The 24,221-nt window shown below is 34.7% G+C and overlaps 1 protein-coding gene across 11 annotated transcripts in view; it reads right to left on the bottom strand.

Annotated features, from left to right (window-relative positions):
• LOC135217745 (protein abrupt-like) overlaps positions 1 to 24,221 on the bottom strand; it is a 275,548-nt gene that overhangs the window by 161,553 nt on the left and 89,774 nt on the right. For all 11 annotated transcript variants that reach the window (XM_064253749.1, XM_064253748.1, XM_064253744.1 and 8 more), the window contains 2 exons: positions 23,979 to 24,205; positions 22,858 to 23,052 (listed from right to left, as the gene is read on the bottom strand). In XM_064253749.1, the coding sequence (XP_064109819.1) occupies positions 22,858 to 23,052; positions 23,979 to 24,161 (378 nt within the window). In that variant the 5' untranslated portion in view covers positions 24,162 to 24,205. The remainder of the gene's footprint in view (positions 1 to 22,857; positions 23,053 to 23,978; positions 24,206 to 24,221) is intronic.

The raw sequence follows: 24,221 nt of genomic DNA, 5'->3' as shown, positions 1-24,221 counted from the left end.
CACACAGGTGTATGTATGATATATATATATATATATATATATATATATATATATAATATATATTATATATTATATAATCAAGCCTACAAGAAGACTCATTAGGATTTCAAAATCAGGTGTGAGTTAATTTGGTGTTAGTGTGTGTTCAGAGGAGCTTAAACTGGTCATGTGGTTAGCAAAATGTCAATCCAGGTGGTCAATTCAAATCCCTAAGGAATTAGTGGAAATAGCATGAACATGTCCAGTATTCAATATAATCAAAGCAAAGGTCACTTAAAAATGTAAGTGAATGTCAAGTAATTACAAACTTAAAAAAAAAAAAAAATATATATATATATATATATATATATATATATATATATATATATATATATATATATATACACACACACATACATATTATATAATACAGGCTGTCACCGGGTTACAACGGGGGTTCCATTTTTGAGACGCGCTGTAACCCAAAAATAGTCATAAGCCGAAACATCGTCAAAAATCCTAAGAAAACCTTACTTTTATGCTTTGAGTGCATTCAAAACTAAGTAAAGTGCATTGTTAATGCATTTTTAATAAAAAAAAAAAACCTTCAAATATTATTTTGCATTTTTTGGTGTCATAAGACAGCTCATCCTATTAACAAAGAACAATTTCTTTACTCCTTTACTCTGTGCACAATGTACCACATATAAAGAACTTGTGGTCATGTCCAGTGAGAGGTAATATCATTCATCTGAGTGATGACATGGTAAAACAATTTGATTTGCCATCAAAGGAGGTGACAGGTGAACATGTCAAAAGTTTTATAACTTTTCAGGAAGGAAAGATCTGAAGTTTGCATCAAAACTCTCTGAAGCTCATGTCAATCCATCTCATTTTGAGAAAATGAAAGTATCAGGTGCTTTAAATTTCTTAACAATTCGGTAAAAGCAGGATTTCATTACTTGGTTGAACGCGAAGGATACAGTAAATACTTACAACAGCTAGGTTCATTGGTCTGATATATAAGTGGTTTGATTTAATGTCAATTAGGCATCCAAACAAGGCACTAAGTAGCATCAATGAATCCTGTTATAAGCAAGCTATACTTGAGGAAGTTATAAGGGCGTTTCATGAAATACATATTTGAGTTAACGCACAGTGGAAGCCAGTTCAAACTGTTGTGATATTGTCTACCACTTCTATTCTTAATCTTCAAAGCAATTATTTGGCCAAAGGTCACAGATTTTTACTGACATCCAAATTCACTAAAGATTGTCTAGAAAATGTCTTTAGCTCCATAAGACTGAAAAACCCACTGCCAACTGCCTTAAGTTTCGAGTCTCTGAAATTGATTTCGGTTGCACAATTTCTTAATGCTCAAGTGCAAATAATTATAACATAGATGGCCGTGGGTTTCTTGCAGACTTTTTTTTAATAAGCCACATGTTGAAACAAATGGTGATGCTAAAAATGAAACTGAGGAACCTGATTTTGACCAATTTTCAAGTGACAATTGAATTAATCAAGCAGAACTGAGTAGGCTACATTATATTGCTGGTTACTACATAAAAAAATGTTAAAAGTCGAATAATCAATGTGCGTTATGTCTTCAAACAATAGAGAGCAACTAGTCAACACAGACAGACCCTTCTCAAAGGTTGACTCAAAAGAATATAGAAAAAACGGCCTAGTTTATAGCACAGATGCCTACTTAAGTTTATTTCAGAATGCAGACAGTATTTTTAGGGCAAATGAAGTTTTGGAAACGAGCAATTTACTAGAACGCCTTGTGGATTCGGCAAAGACTAAGACAAAAAATATAACCTTTCCTTCTTGCCAAGACATTAAACGTAGACTCCTGAAGTTTTTCTTCACTTCAAGATCACATATTTATACTAAAAAACCAGAGAATATTCGTAAGGCTGAGGCATTGAAATCAAAAGGAAGTGAATTATGGAGTAAGGGTTGTGTAAAAATGTATTCTCACACACACACACACCTGATATATACTCATGAGGCGGTTAATTACAACTACTATCTCGCATTTCATTTAAAAGAATAAGGACCTTTTAAGTTTGTACTATACAAATTATGAAGGAAAAGAAAAAAAAAAATTAAAAAAGAAAAAATAAGCAAGTAACGTAAATAATGGGCTGACAAAATTAAAAGGTCCTAAAAACGACTGAAATGCCTTGGTAATCTGCTGACAGTTGTTACTCTATTTTAGGCAAGGAGAAGATGGTAGAAGAAGAAACTTTTGAAGGCAGTATTCATAGTGTGTCGGCAGAGTCACCAGCGATCGATGTTGGTTACTGGTTTTACATCAGTCAGTAATTTTCTAGCCAACATTAAGACAGGAATACTTGCAAGTCACTTTGTATTCAACTTTAGTGAGGATGTTATTCATTCATGCACATACTGGAATGATAATGGAATAGTCTTATTGCTGTCCGCCCCCAGCCTCTGTTCACCTGGGATTTACCAGCCGCTACTGTAATTGTCAACATTCTACGGGGACCACTGTCAACCCTCTTTTACAAGTGCAGAAGTTGGCCCGATATTGGTTTTCAGCACTTTTTAAACAAAACTGTCTCTCCTCTTCTGACCCTATTAAATATAAATCCTTGAAAGGACCTGTTTTTCATATATATATTTTTTGAGTTTTAGTTTCTCACAATAATTTTTTAATGTCAAGGTTTCTAGTGCAATTTCCCAATTAATTTTGTGAAAATATTTTTTGATCATTTTGCTGTAAGATTCCACGTAAATTTCAATTTAATTCCCAATTTTTTGACAAAGTTTAAACCAATTGCAGGTTTTATCTGGGAGATGTGGGACATAGAACCCCTTGTACTTCCTCTCGGTGTCCATCCACGGGAGGGGGGTGTTCATATAGTTGGAGAGCAGCAGTCAATGTTTAAAGTTACTAAACATTTTGGTAGAAATTTATTTTAATTAAATATAAAGAATTTTTTTTTCCTCTTCATTTTATATTTTTTGTTGGCTGTCATGCTTACATATTGTAGCAAGCCCAATATTAAATTCAGCATGTGGAACCCCTAGGGGGACAGAAGAAAGATCGCTGACTGCTGCTCGTACGTCTTTAAGAGGGGAGTGCTTTGGGGGTGGTTTTGCTAATTTCTTTAAAGTAAAACAATTTTATATGTGCAAGTTTTCTAATTTAAACTTTTGCATGGGTGAAGCTTTTTTTTTGTGTATTATATAAGTAACTATATTTTGGTGTGGCTAATAAGGCGAAATTGTTTTTATTTTGATGCAAAGTTTGCTTTCTAGTATTAGTACCGCATGGCGAATCTATCAAAATGAGTTGCAAGTTGCAGTTATTAGTTAATTCCCAGAAATATACCAAGAAACTGGTTACAGAATGTCATAATCATAGACTTAACCTTCCAAGTTTATCTATGTTAAGAAGTCTCAAACCAAGGCTCAGCTGTTAAGTTATTTACTAACTCTTAAAGGTCTAAATGAGCAAATTCAGTTGTTTAAGTGGGAAGAGGAGCAAAATGAAACTTGGTTACAAGCTGAACTTAGAGTCTTGTGAAGATTATTTTAGTGAGATTCGTGAGTGTTTAGCTCTTACAGAAAAAGCTACTCCCTCTAGTGATCAAGTTGAAACTGCTCGTAGTCTTCTGAAGAGCCCTTCTGCTCCTTTGCCTAAATTCAAAAGTGAAGAGGGGGAGGATTTGTTGAAATTTTTCACTGATTTTGAAGACATTACTTCCATGTTTAATTATTCTAGTTATGATAAATTTACCCTGCTTTAGCAACAAATTAGTGGACGAGCTTTGGTTCTCTTGCAGTCTCGAGTCCGACATACGAGGGTATGAGTATGCTAAAGATTTTATCAACCAAGGTTCTGGCTTGTAAGGACACGCAAATCTTCAATGTCATTGAGCGCCTTTCGGCAATGAAACTGGATTTGGGTACGAATCGGTTTGAGTATGTTTCTCAAATGAGTCATATCACGGAGACTGTCAATAGGCTTCAGTTGGATAAAGCTTCACTTTTAAGGTTTTCTTTTGGCAGGGATTAAATATCTTTCAACTCATATTATTCAGATTACTAATTCCTCCAAACCAACTCTTGAGCAGATTATTGAAGCTCCTGAGAGATATAAACATTTCCAGGATAAGTTAATGAGTAAATTTTCTGGAGGTGCTAAATATGTCGGTGACAACCGGAAGTCTCTCTTATGCTGATGCTGTAAATGTGAACTATTCCAGGGTAAAGTCTTCATTTAGGCCTTGTAGTCTTTGTTCTAAAACTGAAGGTAAGGAAGCCACACACACAATCTTCAAGTGTGATAAATTTGTTAGTGCTTCAGATAAGGTTGACAAATTGAAGTACTTTAATGGTTGTGTAAAATGTGGTGGTTTGAGCCACATAACAGATAAGTGTAAATTTAAACTTCATTCAAAGTAAAAACATTGCAATGAGTGGCATTTCAGCTTTGTGTCAAAGGTGAAATAAAGTCAAATACAACGGATACAAAATTTTCAAAGGTTGTTTGTAAAGAAACTAACAGTAGTATGGCCATAACTTTAGCCCTGAAGAGTAACTTTGAATATACTAACTCTATACTTCCTACTTTCTCCTGTCAGGTAGAAAATGGAACTAAGTTAAGAGTCCTAAAGGATGGCAGTTGCCAGTCTAATTCTATGAGAGAGAGCATTGCTGAATCTCTAAACTTGAAAGTTTTGCAAGATAACATTAAATTGACAGTTACTGGGATCAATGTTTCACAGAATTATATCACCAAATTGCTAGAATCAACAGTTAACATTGGAAATTAAAAAGCTACTTTGGAGGCTTTGTGTATTCCATCGATTAACAATGTATTGAATTTGCCAGGTCTTGGTAAACTGGTTAAAAGCTTGAAATTAAGGATGTGAACTGGCTGACGAGTTTTTGCTCCTTAACAGAGATAGCACTGACAAACTTGATTTCATTTTGGGAACAAAATCTGGCTATTGCTTACCAGAGTCAGAGTTTGTTTTTGGAAACGAGAATAAGTCGGTTATGTCTGAAACTCCTTCTGGAGTCATGTTTAAAGGAGATATTAACACACTCCTATCTGATTTGGAATGTTTGCCTTCTTGGAAAATAGATTTTTTATTTTGCTGAGGTTGGAATGACATTTTACTGAGGGTCTGGGTCTCTAACATTTGAATCTTTCAAAAGATTCTAATTCCTTGTCTTAGATGACCGAAAGCACTTATGCCCCTCCTTTAAGCACAAATTTCGACATTTTTGATGACCAAGGCAATTTGAATCACTCTCAGCTTGAAAAAGCTGCTAATGAAATACTTGATAGTTCTGGTGATGTTTACACATATTCTGATCAGTATGAAGAATGTGAGACATCCGAGTTGAATAAACAGTTAAATTAAATACACTCTTGACAATACAGTCAGAAATGAGGAGGGAAGATTGGTGATGCCCCTCATGTGGAATGCTAAGGTGTCCCATTTGCTCGATGGAAACCAGCAGCTTTCTAAACTAATTTTGAAATCAAACCTCAAGAGATTGAAAAAGAACAAAACCCATTTGGAATTAATGGATCCAAGTTTTAAAGAGCAGGAGAAAGCAGGTATAATAGAAAGGATTGATAACCTTGATAAGTTCTTGGAGGAGCACCCAAATCATTCTTTTCTACCTCACTTGGGTATCTTTAAGTTGGACATGGACACTACTAAGTGTCGTGTTGTATTTTTATCAAATTTGTGTGAGAAGGATCCTTCAGAAGCTATTACTGTGAGCCATAACCAGGCCATTCATTCAAACCCTGCCTGAATCAGAAAATTCTTTCAGCAGTTTTGTATCTGCGATTTGCGTATAGCATTTAACCAGATAAGCTTAAGTGAGGTTGATGCAAACAGATTGCTGTTCCTTTGGTATCGGAATGCAGCTAAAGGAGATTTCACTCTTGTTGGTAGCCGAAATGTCAGACCGAGTTTTGGCTTACGGTGTTCCCCAGCTATTTTGTTACTAAGGTTGTATAAAATGTTAATTCTTGATGCAGAGAATGATCCATTAAGATCGAAAGGTTTGAAGGCACAATTTATTCCTTTTGTTATATGGACAATTGTACAATTTCCATGAATGTCGTCTCAGAGTTGAGGTGGTCGTATGACCAATTGGAGTCAATATTTGGTCCTTACAAGTTCAGTCTGCAACAGTTCATAACAAATGAACAAGACCTACAAAGTGAAATTGATGCTGGTTAAGAAAACAAAACTTTGGATAAGATAAAGTTGCTAGGTCTTCAGTGTGACCATCTTAGGTTTGCAAAAGTGCCAAATTTAGTAGGCCTACTTAATGTATATATATTGATGGTTTACTTAGGGTATGTAGCAAATGTGATAAGCTTAAGAGTAAGGAAAATTCTTTAAATTTTTCTTTTATTGTTAGCTAAACATAGTAATTTGACTTCACTAATAATTCTGAGTCTCCATAATAAGCTTGCACATGCAGGTTGTTATTCCTTGCTTGCCGAGATGAGGAAAAGATTCTGTGCCTCATTCCTTCTCAGTGGTGAAGAAGGTATTGGACTCTTGTATGGGATGCCGCAGATTTAATGAGCTGACGATCAAGTTGAATCAAAGTCCATAGTATAGAGAATGGAGAATTAACCCTCCTAATGTACCCTGCAAATATATTTTCATGGAATACCTAGGGCCATTATGGGTAGAGCAAAGTGGCAAAAAGACAAAGGTGGCTATTATGTATTACCTGTATGTGGAGTAGAGCTGTCAATTTAAAGATTTGCACAGACTTGTCAACCAAGGAATTTTTGAGTGCATTTCAAATGCATTGCTGAGTATCGTATAAGTGATTTAGGCTCTCAAGTTAGTTTCTGCTTCAAATATAATTTGCGATTACTTAAAAAATCATGAAACTCAAATGTACTTTCAGCAGAATGCAGTTAAACCCATAAAGTTTGATAAGTTTGCTAAAGGCCATAGCCAGTTAGTTTCGATGGTTGAAGTCTGTGTGAAGATGACCAAACGATTATTGTTTGGTACTATTGGCAATAATGTTTTAGGTTATAGAGATTTCGAATTCTTGGTATCGCAAACTATACATCTCATTAACAGAAGACCAATAGCGTTCAAAGAGGCATTATGAGATGCCATAGAAGATGAATGTCCCTGAACCCATTACAGTACTCCCAAAAGTTTTTAGAGGTTATAAGTTGGTATCTGTTATTGTAATACTAGAACTGCAAAGTAACCCTGAACCTGATTGGTACCCAAATAATGATTCTCAAATGGAACTTAGAAATGAATATAAAAAGTTGCAAAATGTTAGATGTAAGTTAATTAAACTATACCAAGAAGAGTTTCTGGCCAATCTTGTTTATCAGGCAGTTAATGTAAAAGACAGATACAAATCAGTCTCTCATAAAATTTTCTTAAAAGAGGAATTTGTTCATCCGAGTCACTATCCCAAGGGTCTTGTTAAGAAAGTAGAAATAAACAGTATGGGAGAAGTAACGGGTGCCACATTTTTAAAGGAGTTACAAAAGACTTGGTTAGACGACATTCACCTGTTATTTTTCCATTGCTGAGTTTGCATGTGGATGAATTGGCAGTACACCCTGAACTAAACGGTGTTGTTAATGAGCCAAAATTTAAGGAAGGCAGCTAATGACAGTGAAAAAAGAACAAGAAATATGTTTTGTGAGTGATTAGAAGTTTTATTGATGTTAATAGTTTTTTGTTTTACAAGTTTTCTCTTGTTTATGTTAAACTTAATTTATAATTTTCACTTAATTCAGTTTCTTTTATTTTTGATTGCAAGAAACTGAATCTCTCTCCCCCAGTATGCAAAAATTTATTCACATTTATATTTCAATCAAATTCATATATATATATATATATATATATATATATATATATATATATATATATATATATATATATATATATATATATATATATATATATATATATTTACTACATAATCATGAGGCAGCTATTGACAACTATCTCGCAATTTCATTTAAAAGAATGAGATCCTTTTAAGTTTGTACTATACAAAATATGAAGAAAAAAAATAAAAAAAATAAATAAATTGTAATAAGCAAGTTACGTAAATAACAGGTTGTAAACCTTATAAAGTCCTACAAACGACTGAAATTCCTCAGTAATCTGCCGCCAGTTGTTACTCTATTTTAGGCAAAGAGAAGACAGTAGAGGAAAAAACTTTTGAAGGCTGTATTCTTCGAGTGTCAGCAGATCTATGTTGGTTACTGGTTTTATGGCGGTCAGTAATATTCTAGCCAACATCAAGAAACAGGAATACTCGCAAGAGTCACTTTGCATTCACCTTTAGTGAGGGTGTTATTCATTCATGCACATATTGGAATGATAATGAAATAGTCTTATCGCCGTCCGCCCCAAGCCTCTGTTCACCTGGGATTTACCAGCAGCTGTAGTAATAGTCAACATCTACAGGGACAGCTTCATACTAAGGTTTGTCAACCCTCTTTAATAAGTGCAGAAGTTGGGCTGATTTTGGTTTTCAGCACTTTTAAGCATAAAACTTAAAAATCTCCTCTTCTGAGGAGATTTTTAAATCCTTGAAAAGACCTGTTTTTCATATATATATTTTTTTTAAACTTTTTTTGAGAGTTTTTAAGTTTCTCACAATAATTTTTTAATGTCAAGTTTCTAGTGAAATTTCCTGATTAATTGTGTGAAAATAATTTTCAATCATTTTGCTGTAAAATTCCACAAAAATTTCAATTTTATTGATTTTTTGGCAGTTTAAATCGATTGCAGGTTTTATCTGGGAGACGATGATGTGGGACGTAGAACCCCTTGTACTCCTCTCGGTGTCCATCCATGGGAGGGGGGTGTTCATATAGTTGGAGAGCAGCAGTCAAAGTTTAAAGTTACTAAACATTTTGGTAGAAATTTCTTATTTTAATTAAATTTATAGAGAACTCTACAATTATTTTGTTTATTTTTTCTCTTCATTTTATATTTTTTTGTTGGCTGTCATGCTTACATATTGTAGCAAGCCCCATATTAAATTCAGCGTAAGAGTATGATGATGAGAAACGCCGTAATGAATATAGGTAAACAGTGAATTTTGAAAACATGCATATTTCAAAATACTTATGTATTTTAAAATTAAATGTCATTAAAATCAAAAGGAAGTCAATTAGGGAGTAAGAGTATGATGATGAGAAAAGCTGTAATGAACATAGGAAAACGGTGTATTTTGAAATCATGTACATTTCATGATACTGATGTTTTTTAAAGTTAAAAATGTAATAAAGTTATAAACTGTCATGAGTGTTTTAATAAGAATCTTAATAATGGTTGACAGAAAGCATAAGTTAACAATCAGCAGAGAGAGAGAGAGAGAGAGAGAGAGAGAGAGAGAGAGAGAGAGAGAGAGAGAGAGAGAGAGAGAGAGAGAGAGAGAGAGCTAACTGAACGCGCCCACTTTACATGATAAGACCCTGCTGGTGGACTGCCTTCTGCATTTAGCAACCACTTCCGCTGCAGTTCTTGAAAAGCGTTTTCCTTGCATAAGTCTGCGGACAGTCAAAGTCCTATCAGGGTCATAGTGGACGTGCCCTGATGAAGTCTGAAGTGTAGGCTGTCTGAGCAGACTTGGAATCAACACGAGCCTTGGAAAGTCCACAGCGAAATTGAGACATTCCAGGAACCATTCCTTCCTCAGCCAAAGGGGGCCTTCAACATCAACCTGATTGTCTCTTTGTTTGTATGGTGGTTTTACGTTGCATGGAACCAGTGGTTATTCAGCAACAGGACCAACAACTTTATGTGACTTCCGAACCACGTCGAGAGTGAACTTCTATCACCAGAAATACGCATCTCTCACACCTCATTGGAATGCCTGAGAATCAAACTCATGGCCACCGAGCTGGCAGGCCAGTTCCATACTGATCATGCCAATGAGGCACGACGTCATCCCGAATGTAGGGAATACGTAATTATCTAGATCACTTTTCTAACATGGAATCCATTGGCCAGGTCAGAGAATCTGGACACAGTGAACAAGAGAAGGCAGTTTTCTGGACATGACAAAGAAATAAATTGTCAGCTCCCCATACAATTTCCAAAAGGTATTGATATACTGTCACGGCCAGAGTGGACGTGCCCTGATGAAATCTCCTAAAGTGGAGCCATCTGAGCAGACTTGGAATCAACAGAAGCCTTGGAAAGTCCATAGTGAAATAGACATTCCAGAAACCATTCCTTCCTCAGCCTGGAACTTCCTCAACACTTCCCCTATCATCCTGAATGAAGGGAATACATAATTTTCTAGATCAGACCAATTTTGTATCATGGAATCCCAGAGGATCTGGACACGGTGAGCAAGAGGAGGCGGTTTTCTGGACGTGGCTAACAAATAAATTGTAGGTTCCCCTCACAATTTCCAAAAGGCATCGCAGGCCTGACGATCCAGAGTCCATTAAGTCAGTAGTACTCGTCTTCGATGGCTCAGCTTGTCTGCCAGCACACTGAATCTCCCTTTTATGAAACGTGTCATAGCCAAGTACGATTTTGATCTGCCAGGAAGAAGCAGATCCTTGACTATTTTGCTGAGAGAGAACAACTGAGTTCACCATAGTATGTAGTCTGATGTATGCCAGCGCTGTGGTGTTGTCCACATTGATGGCCACCATGGTGTCGGACTTCCTCCCAAAAAGTTGCAATCCTAAATGTATTGCTATCAATTCCCTCATTTTAATGTGAAGAATTCTCTACTGTGGAGGCAATACTCCAGACACTTTCTTGTCCCCCAAGGGGAGCGCCCCAAACTGTCTGAAGTGTCAGAAAAAAATTCTATGTCGGGGTTTAGAGGAAACAGTGACTCTCCTTCCATCAACCTTTCTGCAGAACTCTACCAGTGCAGATCCTCTTTGATTTCGAGTACTCCAAAAAACACAAACGTCTTTATCTATTTTTCAGTCTTAATCTTTCCTCAGAAAAAAAATGTAGAGGCCTCATGTGTAACCTTCCCAGCTTCACATATTGTTCCATGGAAGCCAGAATGCCCAGCAGACTCATCCATGAAGGGATGGATAAGAACTGGTTGACTTCCCTCTGGCAGTCCTCTACTTTTCTGGGTGACGGAAAACTGTGAAATCTGAGCATTTACCACAATCGCTAAATAGAGAATCCATTGTGATGATAGGGAAATGTTGATCCCCAGTAATTGGAGCAACTTGGCTAATGGGGCAAGCACTCTGGTGAAAACCTGTGGAACTGTCAACAGTCTTATACTACAACATTTGGTTCATGAAAATGAACCTCAAATAATATTTCGAGTGCTGATGAATTAGAACATGAAAGTATGTGCCCCTCATGTTGAGGGAAATCATCCCGTCCCCGTCAAATGGATGGATTAGTTTGTTTTCATGTGGAACTTCCTTAAGTCTGTATGTAAAAATTCAGTGCTCTCTCATCTAAAACCAGGCTCCTGTAGAGAGGGCTGAATACTTTTCTGATGATATTGAGAAAGTTGCCAAGGCAACAGGAGTTCTGATAAAAGGAGGGTTCTTTTTGAAGGGTATGAGTATGATGTATCCTTTTAGCACTTTTATAACCCACTGCTCTGCCCCTTTCATATTCCATCTTTTCCAAAAAAAGACAGAGTCTGGCATCTATGGGGCATGAAGGACAGTCCTCATTTACCCCCTGCTGGTTTCAAAGAGAATCTCTTAATGGGGCACGATGCAAAGTGAACAGTTGCCCTAGGTCAAGATTGTGACCTCAGTCTGCCGCCTTGAAAGGCCGATTCTGAATAGTTGGAGCTGCCTTACTGGTAGTTGTCCACTCTCTAAGGCGTCTAGAGGAATGTGCGAGTAAATCCTTGGCCAACTTCTTGTGAAGATGTGAGACAACATCCTCTACCATAGATTGCCATGTTAAATTTACTCTTCTTATGAGACAGCCTTCAGGTAACTCACTTAAAACTAGTAAATTCTTTAGATTGTAGTAACCATTCATATGAAGAAGCTAAGAAATTATTAAAGAAAGTGTTTGCAGATGCTTTGTCTCAACAATACAGTTATTAAGCAGTTATCAGAGTCAAAGTTAACATACCAAAGTGATCCATATGACACTATCAGTAATATGAGAATTTTTTTGTAATCAATTCAAGGCTTTAGAAATAATGTTCAGAAAAAGGTTGTGCCAAACTCAAGTTGCTTAGCTTTTGCTGTTAACGGTAACGTTGAGAAATCTAAAGCATTGATCACCCAATTTTTAATTGTTTGGTATATGTAACTCCAGAGTAACAAACTGTACTAACGATTCTCATAACACTTCAGATTGCAGGTTTAACAGTAAATGTAGACATTGTAACAAGTGGCATTTCAACTATATTTCAGCTATCTTTGTAAATTTTGTAAAGTACTTATCACAAAGTGAGTAACCAAAGGGTAAAGGTGAATTGTAAAGAGAAAACAAACTAATTCTGTTGTTTCTAATCTAACTTTGTCTGATTTAGGAATTTTAAGAATCTCTTGTAACCACTGCTATGCCATCTTTTTCACTGAATGACTCTAGGTATCGAGGTATAAAGGATTCAGGGACTTAAGTTACTTTTGTTGAGGAAGATTGGGCTAATGGTATGCAGTTTGAAGTTGTTGATCAGAATTATTCTTTGATACTGCATGGCATTAATTCTTCAAAGACATTAGCCACTGTAGTATACAAGGTCAAGTTGAGCGAAAATGATTTTACTACTATTGTCATGAAGTGCATTAATTTGAAATCAGTAATGCCAGGTATCTCTGAGGTAGCTCAAGTCTTTAAGGATAAGGGCTATGTATTAGCTGACAAAACTTTGCATCTATCTAGGGACAAAACTGAAGATCTAATATTGCTTTTGGGAAATGATAATGCTCATTTAGTACCTCAGAAGGATGTGTTGTTTGGAGGTAGTTCTTAGGAGTGATGCTAGTAGGTGACATTGAGAGGTATAAGCAGAATCTTGCTCTATTACCAGACAGGATAAAGCATTCTTCTGAAGTTTGTATAAATGGCGATGGTTCCCTGGAAGTTGTCGGTATTTTTGATACAGATGGATTGTTCTTAGATTCTGTAGAGAAATTTAAGTTTCTTGCTTATGTTAATATTTCGGTTTTAAATGATAAGGGTCAGATTTGAAGCTGAAAGCAGCAGAAGAAATTCTTTCCTCATAGGCAGAAATAGTTTTAAACAGTGATTCTAACATGTATGATGGAGACTATGGAGAACAGGATAGTAGTAAAATTTGCTTTAGAAGATACAATTAGAGATAGTGATGGAAGGTTAGTTATGCCTCTGTTATGGAATGGGAAAGTACCCCATTTGCTTGGTAAGAATCAAAGTTTGTCAAAAGCAATATCAAAATCAAATTATAAGAAATTTAGTAAAAAGGATAGTGCTTTACAAATGATTGATGAGGTTTTTAAAGAGCAGGAACAGTAGGGATTATAGTGTGTGTCTAACCTCGAGCAATTCTTGGAGGATAACCCCCAACATAGCTTTCTACCTAACATGCCAGTGTTCAAAATGGACCGTGAGTCAACAAAATGTCATAATGTATTATTGTCCGATTTGTGTGAATCTGACCAAGGTAAACCTATAACAATATCTCATAATCAAGCAATTTTTGCTGGGCCTTGCTTGAATAAGATTTCAACTTATTTTTTTACAATTAAGACTTAATGAAAAATTGATGTTTTGATATTAAAAAGGCATTTCTAATGATTAAGTTGGTGCCTTCAGATCAAAGTAGGTTACTCTTTTATTGGCATAGGAATTTACCTAAAAAAGGACTATGCCTTAATTGTTTATAGACATTGCAGACTTCCATATGATTTGCCATGTAGTCCAGCTTTATTAATGTTAGCACTTTATAAAGATTTGATGTTAGAGCTCAAAGGTGACAATATTAATATGAAGGAATTGAGAAAGTGTTACATAACATAACTTACATGACCATTGATAATGACAAGTTGAAATGGGCCTATAAGAAGCTTGAAAGTATATTTTCTCTCTATCAATTTGAATTACAGCAGTTCATTATCAATGATGACTCTCTGCAGCAACATATAGATGAAGGTAAGGAAAAGACTCATACAAATTGCTTCAGTTTGATTTAGAACAGAAACAGAGATCCTCTTTTGACAGGTAAGCTGGCACTTGATAAAGATGCAACAACCAAAAGACAGATTTCAAGTTGAATTGCAGTCAATTTTGATGTGTTCTCATTTCATGGTCCCTTATTAAACAGGGCTAGATTATTTATGCATTCGCTACAATGCAGGAAGGAAGTTGGATGGGACGATAGATTCTCGGATGATAAGTTACGAGAGTGGACTAATATTTGGCAGGAAGTAAACGGTGTTCCTGAAATAGCAGTAAAGCAATTTGTTGGTCAAAGAAATGATCCTTTCTAACCGATTGCTTTTTGTGATTCTAGCAAGCACACATATGGAGTTATACTCTTTATTAAGGTCTTGAGAACAAAGGAGGCAAGTTTCCTTCTTTCAAAAAATAGAATAACTGGATGCCAGTAAGAACTAAAGTCTATCCCTTCTCTTGAATTTCAATCTCTTTTGCTTGGTACAGAAACTATGTAGATATTTATAAGGAACTCAGTGGTTCAGAGTATGTCTCCCCCATTAATATTACAAACTGGTAGTATTTTCAGATAGTACAGTTACACTGAGTTGGCTAAATTCTCAAACAAATAGGTTTACTATATTAACAAAAAGTATTTTTGTCTAAATTAAGAAAACTAAGTATTTTTGTTATGAACAGGTTACACTGAATAAAGAATTTAAGTGAAACTGTCCCTGTGACTTTCAAATTTTGTACAGATATGATAAATCCTGCAGATTGTACTACCAGGTCCTTGTCTAATAAGAGGTTGATAAAATCAAATTTCTTCACTAGACCTGATACCATTCAGGATATCTTAGAAGACGACGGTTTGGATGTAACAATCCCAAATCCTCTAACCGACGTACTTGAAGTTTCAGAGGGCCAGTGTGAGATAAGGAGTGTGACAGAGCCAGAGATGGGAGATATGTTAAATCTGACATTCATAAGCACTGTCAAACTGAAATTGAACAACAAATCAGCAAGTATGACCATTTTAAGGTCCTCAGTAATTATGAAATTTCTTTGAAAGCTTGGAAGCTTGTGTTCACTGCCGTTGATTTAACGGTAGAACTACAAAGTTAAACCAATCTCCATATAGGGAATTTAGGGTTTCTCCTCCAACCATACCTTACAGGCACATTTTCGTAGATTATTTTGAACCTTACTATATTGGATGGGTAAGAAATCAAAGGTTTGGATATTATGTATCACCTGTTTATGGTCAAGAGCCATAAACATTAAGAGATGTGTAGACCTTTCGGTGATATCCCTTTTTGCGAGCACTTCAACTCCATTGTTTTGAGATTGGGGTACCTGAACCCTGTTCAAGTGACCAAGGTTCCCAGCTAACTTGGGCATAGAACTGTTGAAAACTTTTTCAGTGATAAGGATACACTACCACATTTCACGGAGAAGAAGAAAAAAAAAAAACTTTGAGTTTCCAGTAATACTATAATGGCCACAGTGAGCTTGGATCTTTAGTGGAATCGGGTGTGAAGATGGTTAAGAGGCTTACTGAAGGCTCTATTTGGAATAAGGTCCCAGAATATTTAGACTGACTTTGCTGTCCAAAACATTGTACTTAAAAGTAAATTGTCCTCCAATTGCCTCACAAGAATAGTTGCAAAGCAATGATGGGACTGAACCTGTACCTTCTCCTATAACTCCAGAAACTTTAGTTAACCCTTTAACGCTGATTGGACGTATTAAATGACAATATAAATTGTCTGTTGGGTGCCGATAGACGTATGGTACGTCGATATGTTTTTTTTTTTTTTTTAAATTCGCGGAAAAATACTTATAGGCCTACCAGGTGAAAACTTTTGAATTACGCGCCTTGGGGGATGCTGGGAGCTCACGGATCAAGGCGTTTTGTTTACAATCGTTACCCAGGCGCGCAAGCGCGAATTTCATTCTTCTCGCACTAAAAAACATCAGCGACACATCTCAGAAATTATTTTGTCACTTTGACATAATTTTTGCACCATTTTATATTAGCCGTTACATGAAGTATTATAAATGAAAATGTGTGCAATTTCATGTAGAATACAACTAAAAACAACTCATGGTTGTAGCTTTTATCAGTTTTGAAATATTTCTATATAAATAACGATAAGTGCCAAAATTTTCAACCTTCAGTCAACTTTGACTCTACCGAAATGGTGGAAAAACACAATTATAAGCTAAAACTTTTATATTTTAGTAATATGCAATCATTTACCTTCATTTTGCAACAAATTGGAAGTCTCTAGCATAATATTTCGATTTATGGTGAATTTATGAAAAAACTTTTTCCTTACATCCGAGCGGTAATTCTTCCAAAAAAAATCATAAATTTTTTCATCCGATTGTCGTAAGGTTTGCATTATTATAAATTAGCCGTTACATAAAGTTCTATATATAGAAATGTGTGCAATTTCATGTAGAATACAACAAAAAACAATCCATGGTTGTAGGTTTTTTTCAGTTTTGAAATATTTTCATATAAATAACGATAAGTGCCAAAATATCAACCTTCGGTCAACTTTGACTCGACCGAAATGGTCAAAAAACGGAATTGTAATCTAAAACTCTTAAATTCTAGTAATATTCAATCATTTACCTTTATTTTGCAACAAATTGGAAGTCTCTAGCACAATATTTTGACTTATAGTGAATTTATGGAAGAAAAAAAAGAAAGAAAGAAAAAAAAAATTCCTTACGTCATTAATTGATGATTTGAGCAAATGACTATAATTGTGCTTATCATGAATCCTAAACACTAAACCCATAATCAACTGAACGATAACAGTTGTTTTGCTACAACAACCGTACCGAATCTGATGACAATGTTTTGCTTGTATTGTATAGTAAAAAATTACCGTAGTTGACCGAAAATTGTGCAGTGAAAATACCTTATTTTTCAAATATTTTTTATGACAGCCGTAAAACCGATTTGCAGCTAAGCAATTGTGCTGTTAACCGCGGGCCGCCTGTATATAGTAATATGAGTCTACATACAGTATTATTGGATGTGCTAAGTAAAACATTATTTTAAAAGAGCCTAGGAAGAGATGCAAGTTCATTATGTTTGTATTTCATGAAGGTCTCTTGGCAATTAGGCCTAGCCACTAATAACCAGACAAAGGCTACATCTATTAACGAAAAAAATAACCAAATGTAGTTCATAACATGTATGTAAGTCATATTTCAACTTAAAACACTTCGTATAACAAAAAAATAACCATGTCCCACATAGAGATTAATTTACGCTAAATAGCAGCCATAAAACTGCTCTAAACAGAGTTAAATACGGCAAAATAATCCTACCTCGGCTCTCAGCAGATTCTTCCAAACCAAAACATGATTTGCTTGTTTGTACTTTATATAATACAGTTAATAATATAAGACTACATACTATATTACTGGATACAGCAAAGTAAAGGATAACTTTTTCAAGGAGCAGACTGCTAAAGTTTCCTTCATCTCTCTCTCTCTCTCTTTTTTTTAATCATATTTTCTACACAAATAAGTAAATTCAAAAGAACTATAAAAGTACTGTTAGTAACATTATAATCATCGCTTAAACGTCAGCCATAAACAACTGAACAATAAACTGTTGTTCTACAACAACCACCAAACCAAATCTGATGAAAACATTTTGCTTGTATTTCAAAGATAGTAAAAAAAAAACCCACTGTAGTTAGGTTACAAATGACATTAATTAAGTAAGGACTTAAAATATTTTTGCATTATACAGGCAGTCCATGGTTTACAACGTTCCAAGTTTGCAACGCATTTCAACTATATTCATCAGAAATTATTTCTAGGCTTACAACACATGTTCTATGGCTATGATCCAATGGAAGAAATATGACTCCAAAAAGGCAAAATACTGTACATACTTGAGTAATATTCAATTGCATGTAATGTTCAACCCATTTTTATTGCATATATCAGGACTTAAGCATATGTCCCTTATAATGTTGAGTTTTGATTCTGGCAATAAGCCTAGCTTATGTTAGCAGTTGCTACTGTAGCCTAGTCTAAGATTCTGACATCTAAACCTAACAAACTAAAAGCTTAGAATATGCCAATAAAATGTATAAATAATGAGTATGCACTCTTTTCAAATAATTATCAATTAACCATTAACCAACTATAATAATAATAAAAAACCTTCCAACTTTTTGTTTACGTACATGGTTTTGTCAAGACTACTGAGTAGCGAACTATGGCCAAACAACCACTTTTACCTAGCAAACAGTAAAGTAATCAAATTTTCATTATCTCTCTTCAACTACTGAAACTACCAAACAGTAATAATAATCATTCATTTCTATTCTTTATTCTATCTTTACCTAATGGAGATACCGACAGCTATAACATAACATATAATAATGACATTATAACCGAAGAATTCCAGAAAATATTTGCTGGCTTTGATGATAAGTCTTTACCTTTATATTTTGATATTTAATTCACAATTTTTTTTTCATTAAATGTATTGCATGGCCAAGTTTTTCCATTTACAGCATCCTTTTGCCAATAGAATAGAATAATAATAATAATAATAATAAAAATAAAAATTCTTTGTGAATCGTGAATGAAGAAGTTATCAGGTGACGAAATACAAATGGTGGCGGCTAGTAGATACTTTGTGTACATTTGGGAAATTAAGGTAGGCTGCACTTGTTATAGCCTAGAACAGCCATAAATTAAAAACATAATAATAATAGATTCTCAGATAAGTAAAACAACTTTTATATTTATTGCCGTGGCTATTATACACAATTAAAAGTTTGTTGACTTCTGTGGAAACAAATGCTGCTTTGTTGACTTTGTTGTCAGGAAATCCAAAGAATGTGGTAGGCTTAGCCTAGTCTAAAGTATCCAGTTTTTCAATATAGAAACAACATAACAATAATAGATGTTTCTCAAATAAGTAAAACAACATTTGTATTGTCTGTTGTTGGGATATGCAAAACTTAGGCTCAGCCTAGTGCCACTCTTGCACATTTCTAAACCTAGCCTATACCACATGTAATGTTCAGCCCGAAAATTTTAGGCCATAAAATTAGTCTTTAAATATCAAATCTTACTAGAGTATATACATTAAACAATATTTGAAGGTTTTTTGATGAAAAGCACAATAAAAATGCAGTTAATAGTTTTCAATAGACAACCAAAGCATTCAAAGTAAGATTTTCTTAGGATCTTATACCATCTTTCGACTTACGACGCATCTCAAGAATGGAACCCTGTCGTAAATAGGGGACTGCCTGTACCTTTATTTACTTTGGAGAAAATATTGGCAAGGAAATATAGTACTGCTAAATTTAATCTGCAGAGAAAAAAAATTATATTTCAACTGTGAAGCGCTTCATATGACGAAAAATAGCCTAGTCCCACATAAATAGTTTCTAGGAATCTATTTATACTAAATACAATTATATACAAGCAAGAAAATCGCTCTGAATAGAGTTAAATATGGCGAAATAAACCTGACTCTGCCCTCAGCACTATTGCATAATTCTCTAAAAGAGCTAAGAGAAATATGCATATTCAATACGTTTGTATTTTGTCTCTTGGGGCTTAAGCAAAGTACCAATAACCAAACGACGCCATTCATTTTAAAGAAAAAATTACTAAGTCAAGTTCACAAAAAGACTTAAGTCATATTTCAACTTAAAAACACTTCATATAACAAAAAATAACCTGGTCACATATGACCGAGTTTTTTTTTTTGAGAGATTAATTTACGCCAAACAGAAGCAAGAAAATCGCTCTGAATTGAGTTAAACACTGCAAAATAATCTTACCCCAACCCTTGGCAGATTTTTCCAAACCAAAACTTGATTGGTTAGCTTGTATTTTATAATACAATAAGTAATATAAGACTACATACAGTATTATTGGATACAGTGAAGTAAAGGATAACTTTTGAAAAGAGCCAAGGAAAATTGCGTATTCGTAAATGTTACTACTTTATGAGGTGGTCTCGGCACTTATCCTAAGCCATGATCACCAGACAATAGCGCTGTAAATCCTATGGAGGGTAAAATCCAGTTATGACTATGGGTAGTCCCGTATTAACGACGGATTCCGTTCTTATGCATCATGAGCCAGAAACTTGTTGAAAATCATAAATAATACTAAGAAAACCTAATTCTGAATGCTTTGGGTGTAGTATACTGAAAACTATGTAAACTCCATTTTTATTGTTTTTCATAAAAAAAAAAAAAAAAAAAAAAAAAAAAAAAAAAAAAAAAAATAAAAAAAAAAAAAAAAAAAAAAAAGGCCTTCAAAAATTGCCATTTAAAGACCCATTTTAAGGCCTAAAATTTTGATTGAACATTACATGTGGTATAGGCTAATTTTGAAAATGTGCAAGTGTTTGGCACTTGCCCTAGGCTTTGGATTTCCCAACAACAAACACAATTGTTGCTTTACTTATTTGAGAATCTTTTATTATTCTTATGTTGTTTCTGTATTGGAAAAGTGCATACTTGAGGGACTAAGCTAAGCCTACCATATTCTTTGGATTTCCTGACAACGAAGTCAACAAGGCAGCACTTGTTTCCACAGAAGTCCACAAACTTTTATTCGTGTATAATAACCACAACAATAAATATGTTGTTTTGCTTATCTGAGAATTCTTTAATATTGTTAAGTTGTTTTTAATTTATGGCTGTTCTAGGCGGTAATATGTGCAACCTTCAATTCCAGACTGTAAACCAAAAGTAGACAGCATTTGTATTTCAGCAGCTGATAACTCTTCGTTTAATCAAAGATTGCTCTCATCGAAGCTAGCAAATATTTTATAGAACACTACTTCTGTTATAACGTCAGTACATGTTTCATTATCCCTGTCAGTATGTATCTCTATTAGGTAAAGATAGATTAAAGAATAGAAATGAATGGTTATCACATATACTGTTTGGTAGTTTCAGTGGCTGAAGAGAGATAATAAAAATGTATGCTTACTATACTGTGTGCTAGTTAAAAATGGTTGCTTGGCAATCTATCGGCACTCAGTAGTGTTGACAAAAGTATTGTAAACGAAGCAGGTCAGCAGCTTTTTTTTTTCTTTTGTTTATTATAGTTAATTAATGATTAATTAAAATGAGTACATACTAATTATTTATACATTTCACAGGCATATGCTATGCTTTTAGCTTCTTAGTTTTAGATGTCCGAATCTTAGACTAGGCTACAGTAGCGAATGCTGAGATAGCCTAGGCTTATTGCCAGAATCAAAACTCAAATTGCAAGGGATATATGTTACAATCCTAATATTAATATGCAGTAAAAAGGGGGTTGAACATTACATGCAGTCGCCTATTACTCAAGTATATACAGTATTTTGTCATTTTGGAGTCATATTTCTTCCATCACATCAGTGCCGAAACCCTAGAACAGGCATTGTAAACCTGGAAATAACTTCTCATGAATATAATTGAAAAGCGACACAAACTCCAAACAACGTAAGCTGAAACTTGTCGTAACCCATGGACAGCCTGTATATTGAACATGTCCCATAAAACTGAAATGCCAGTAACTGATACCAACAGTAACTGGGAGCATCCTGTATATTGAACAAGCCCCATAAAACCGAAATGCCGGTAACCTGGGCTGCTCGTAGTATCACACAACAAAATATGAGCCAATCTTAAACCATAAAGTTGTATAGGATATGTTCTTTCTAATTATCAGTTCAATAAGCTAGATGTTTCAGTTTGATATCTCTGAAAAACACTGAAGAGCTTCTGAAACCTGCATTGAGAACTGAAACCATTCCCAGACAGCTCCCAAGGTGTGAATGAAATCACAATGGCAAGTCACAGGGTAAAACAGGACTATGGCACTTTCAATGCATTCCCTTTGTTGAATCACCAGGACAAGTCACAGGTAAAACAGGACTAATGGCACTTTCATCATTCCCTTTGTTGAAATCACACTAGTAAAACAGTCACAGGGTAAAACAGGACTATGGCACTTTCAATGCATTCCCTTTGTTGAATCACCAGGACAAGTCACAGGGTAAAACAGGACTATGGCACTTTCAATGCATTCCCTTTGTTGAATCACCAGGACAAGTCACAGGGTAAAACAGGACTATGGCACTTTCAATGCATTCCCTTTGTTGAATCACCAGGACAAGTCACAGGGTAAAACAGTATTAGGGTTCCTTCACTGCACACCTTTTGTCTTGCCCAATGTCCCTTCAACCTTCAGGTGCTCAACGTAACTAGTGCAATTTTTCAAAAAAACAAGTTTGGCAAAAAAAAAACCTCCTGCCATTCCCAGTGTTTTAAACTGTGACCACAGGTCTGTGTAAACTCATTTAAAATAAAAATGTAAAACACACATCAAACTGCACCTGAATAACAACTATTCCGCCAGATGACAGAGATGGAAACAAGTATGAAATTTTGTGATGTACACAAGCACTGCAACTAAATCAGTTATATGACATGATTGTGACACATTTACAACTTATAAAAGATGAAAATTTGAAAAAACAACCTTTCATTCTGATTAAAAATACATACTGTCATTCAACTTACTATCAAATTTCAAACATGGAATCCACATTAAAACTCAGGAGCATTCATAACTTCTAATCATATATTACCTGCTCATATCCTAAGACATAATTTGGTGTACTCTTTTTTTGGAGGAAACTTAGTATTTAGAATAACTTGCATGCTCAACCTTCATCAGTACTCACCTGTTCATTATCACTAGTTTTCTTGTCTTGAGCAAGTCCTTTTATTCGGAGGGCCTCAGCAGTTTTGAGAAGGAGCCCTAGTCTCTCTTGGGAAACATTTACTTCACCATGATATATAAAACTAAGAAGGGACTTTAATTCTGTAAAACTGGTATCACGTAATACAATTACAGGGTGTTGATGTGCAGGGAGATCCTGAAAAGAGACAGTTATCGGTAAGCCATCTTTTAATATATATATTATATATATTATATATATATATATATTATATATTTTATATATATATATATATTATATATATATATAAATATATATTAAGATATAATATATTATCATTTATATATATATATATATATATATATATATGATTATATATAATATTATATAATATATATATATATCTATATATATATATATATATATATATATATTTATTAATATGTATATATATATATATATATATTTATATATCTTTAAAAAATCACAGTAGATGCACGTGACTTCATAAATAAGCGAATACCACGGGAAAATGATAGTCAGAAATCCAAGCGCTTTCGTCTTTATTCAGACATCGTCAAGGAGCTACTTGACGATGTCTGAATAAAGACGAAAGCGCTTGGATTTCTGACTATCATTTTCCCGTGTTAATTCTCTTATTTATAATATATATATATAATATTATATAATAATAATAATATCTATATATCTATATAATATATATAATATAAGCAAGATTTAAAATTAAGTGTAAAGGACGTCGAAGTACTGCTGATATGCCGTGTGTGTGTAAAAGTGATGATGCAAATACTTATCATATGATGATAACCCTTGATACAATATTTATGATATGAATATTACCTACTTCTCTAAGAAGCCATTCCTAACTGATATTGCTCATCTTCCCTAATAATGAATCATCTTGAGAGAGAGAGAGAGAGAGAGGAATTAGGAAGAGAGAAGAAGAGAGAGGAGGAGAGAGAGCGAGAGAGAGAGAGAGAGAGAGAGAGTGAGAGAGGAGAGAGAGAGAGTGGAGAGAGAGAGAGGAGAGAGAGAGAGAGAGAGAGAGTGTAAACACAATTAATTCTAAACACATCTAACTACTAAAGAGCAATGCAACTTACCCTGAACAAGTCTCTGAAGTATGGGCTGCATGCTGAAAGCAAGACTCTGTGAGCTTTTACCGACTTTCCTTCTGCTGTCAAGGTTACATCCACAAATTCTTCTCTGTCGAGTAATGTTTCAAAGGATGACACAATATTTGCCTGGAAATTGTTCCACCGTAGGCAGAACTGCTGTTCAGCCATAATCCTTCCGTCCCACGGCTCCCGCGCACCTGGACCACCAAGCCCTTCAAAAGAAGAAAA

This window comes from Macrobrachium nipponense, chromosome 7 (assembly GCF_015104395.2).
Source record: "Macrobrachium nipponense isolate FS-2020 chromosome 7, ASM1510439v2, whole genome shotgun sequence".
Classification (NCBI taxonomy): domain Eukaryota; kingdom Metazoa; phylum Arthropoda; class Malacostraca; order Decapoda; family Palaemonidae; genus Macrobrachium; species Macrobrachium nipponense.
The sequence above is the reverse complement of the archived record's forward strand: the minus strand, read 5'-3'. Positions and strand labels throughout refer to the sequence as shown.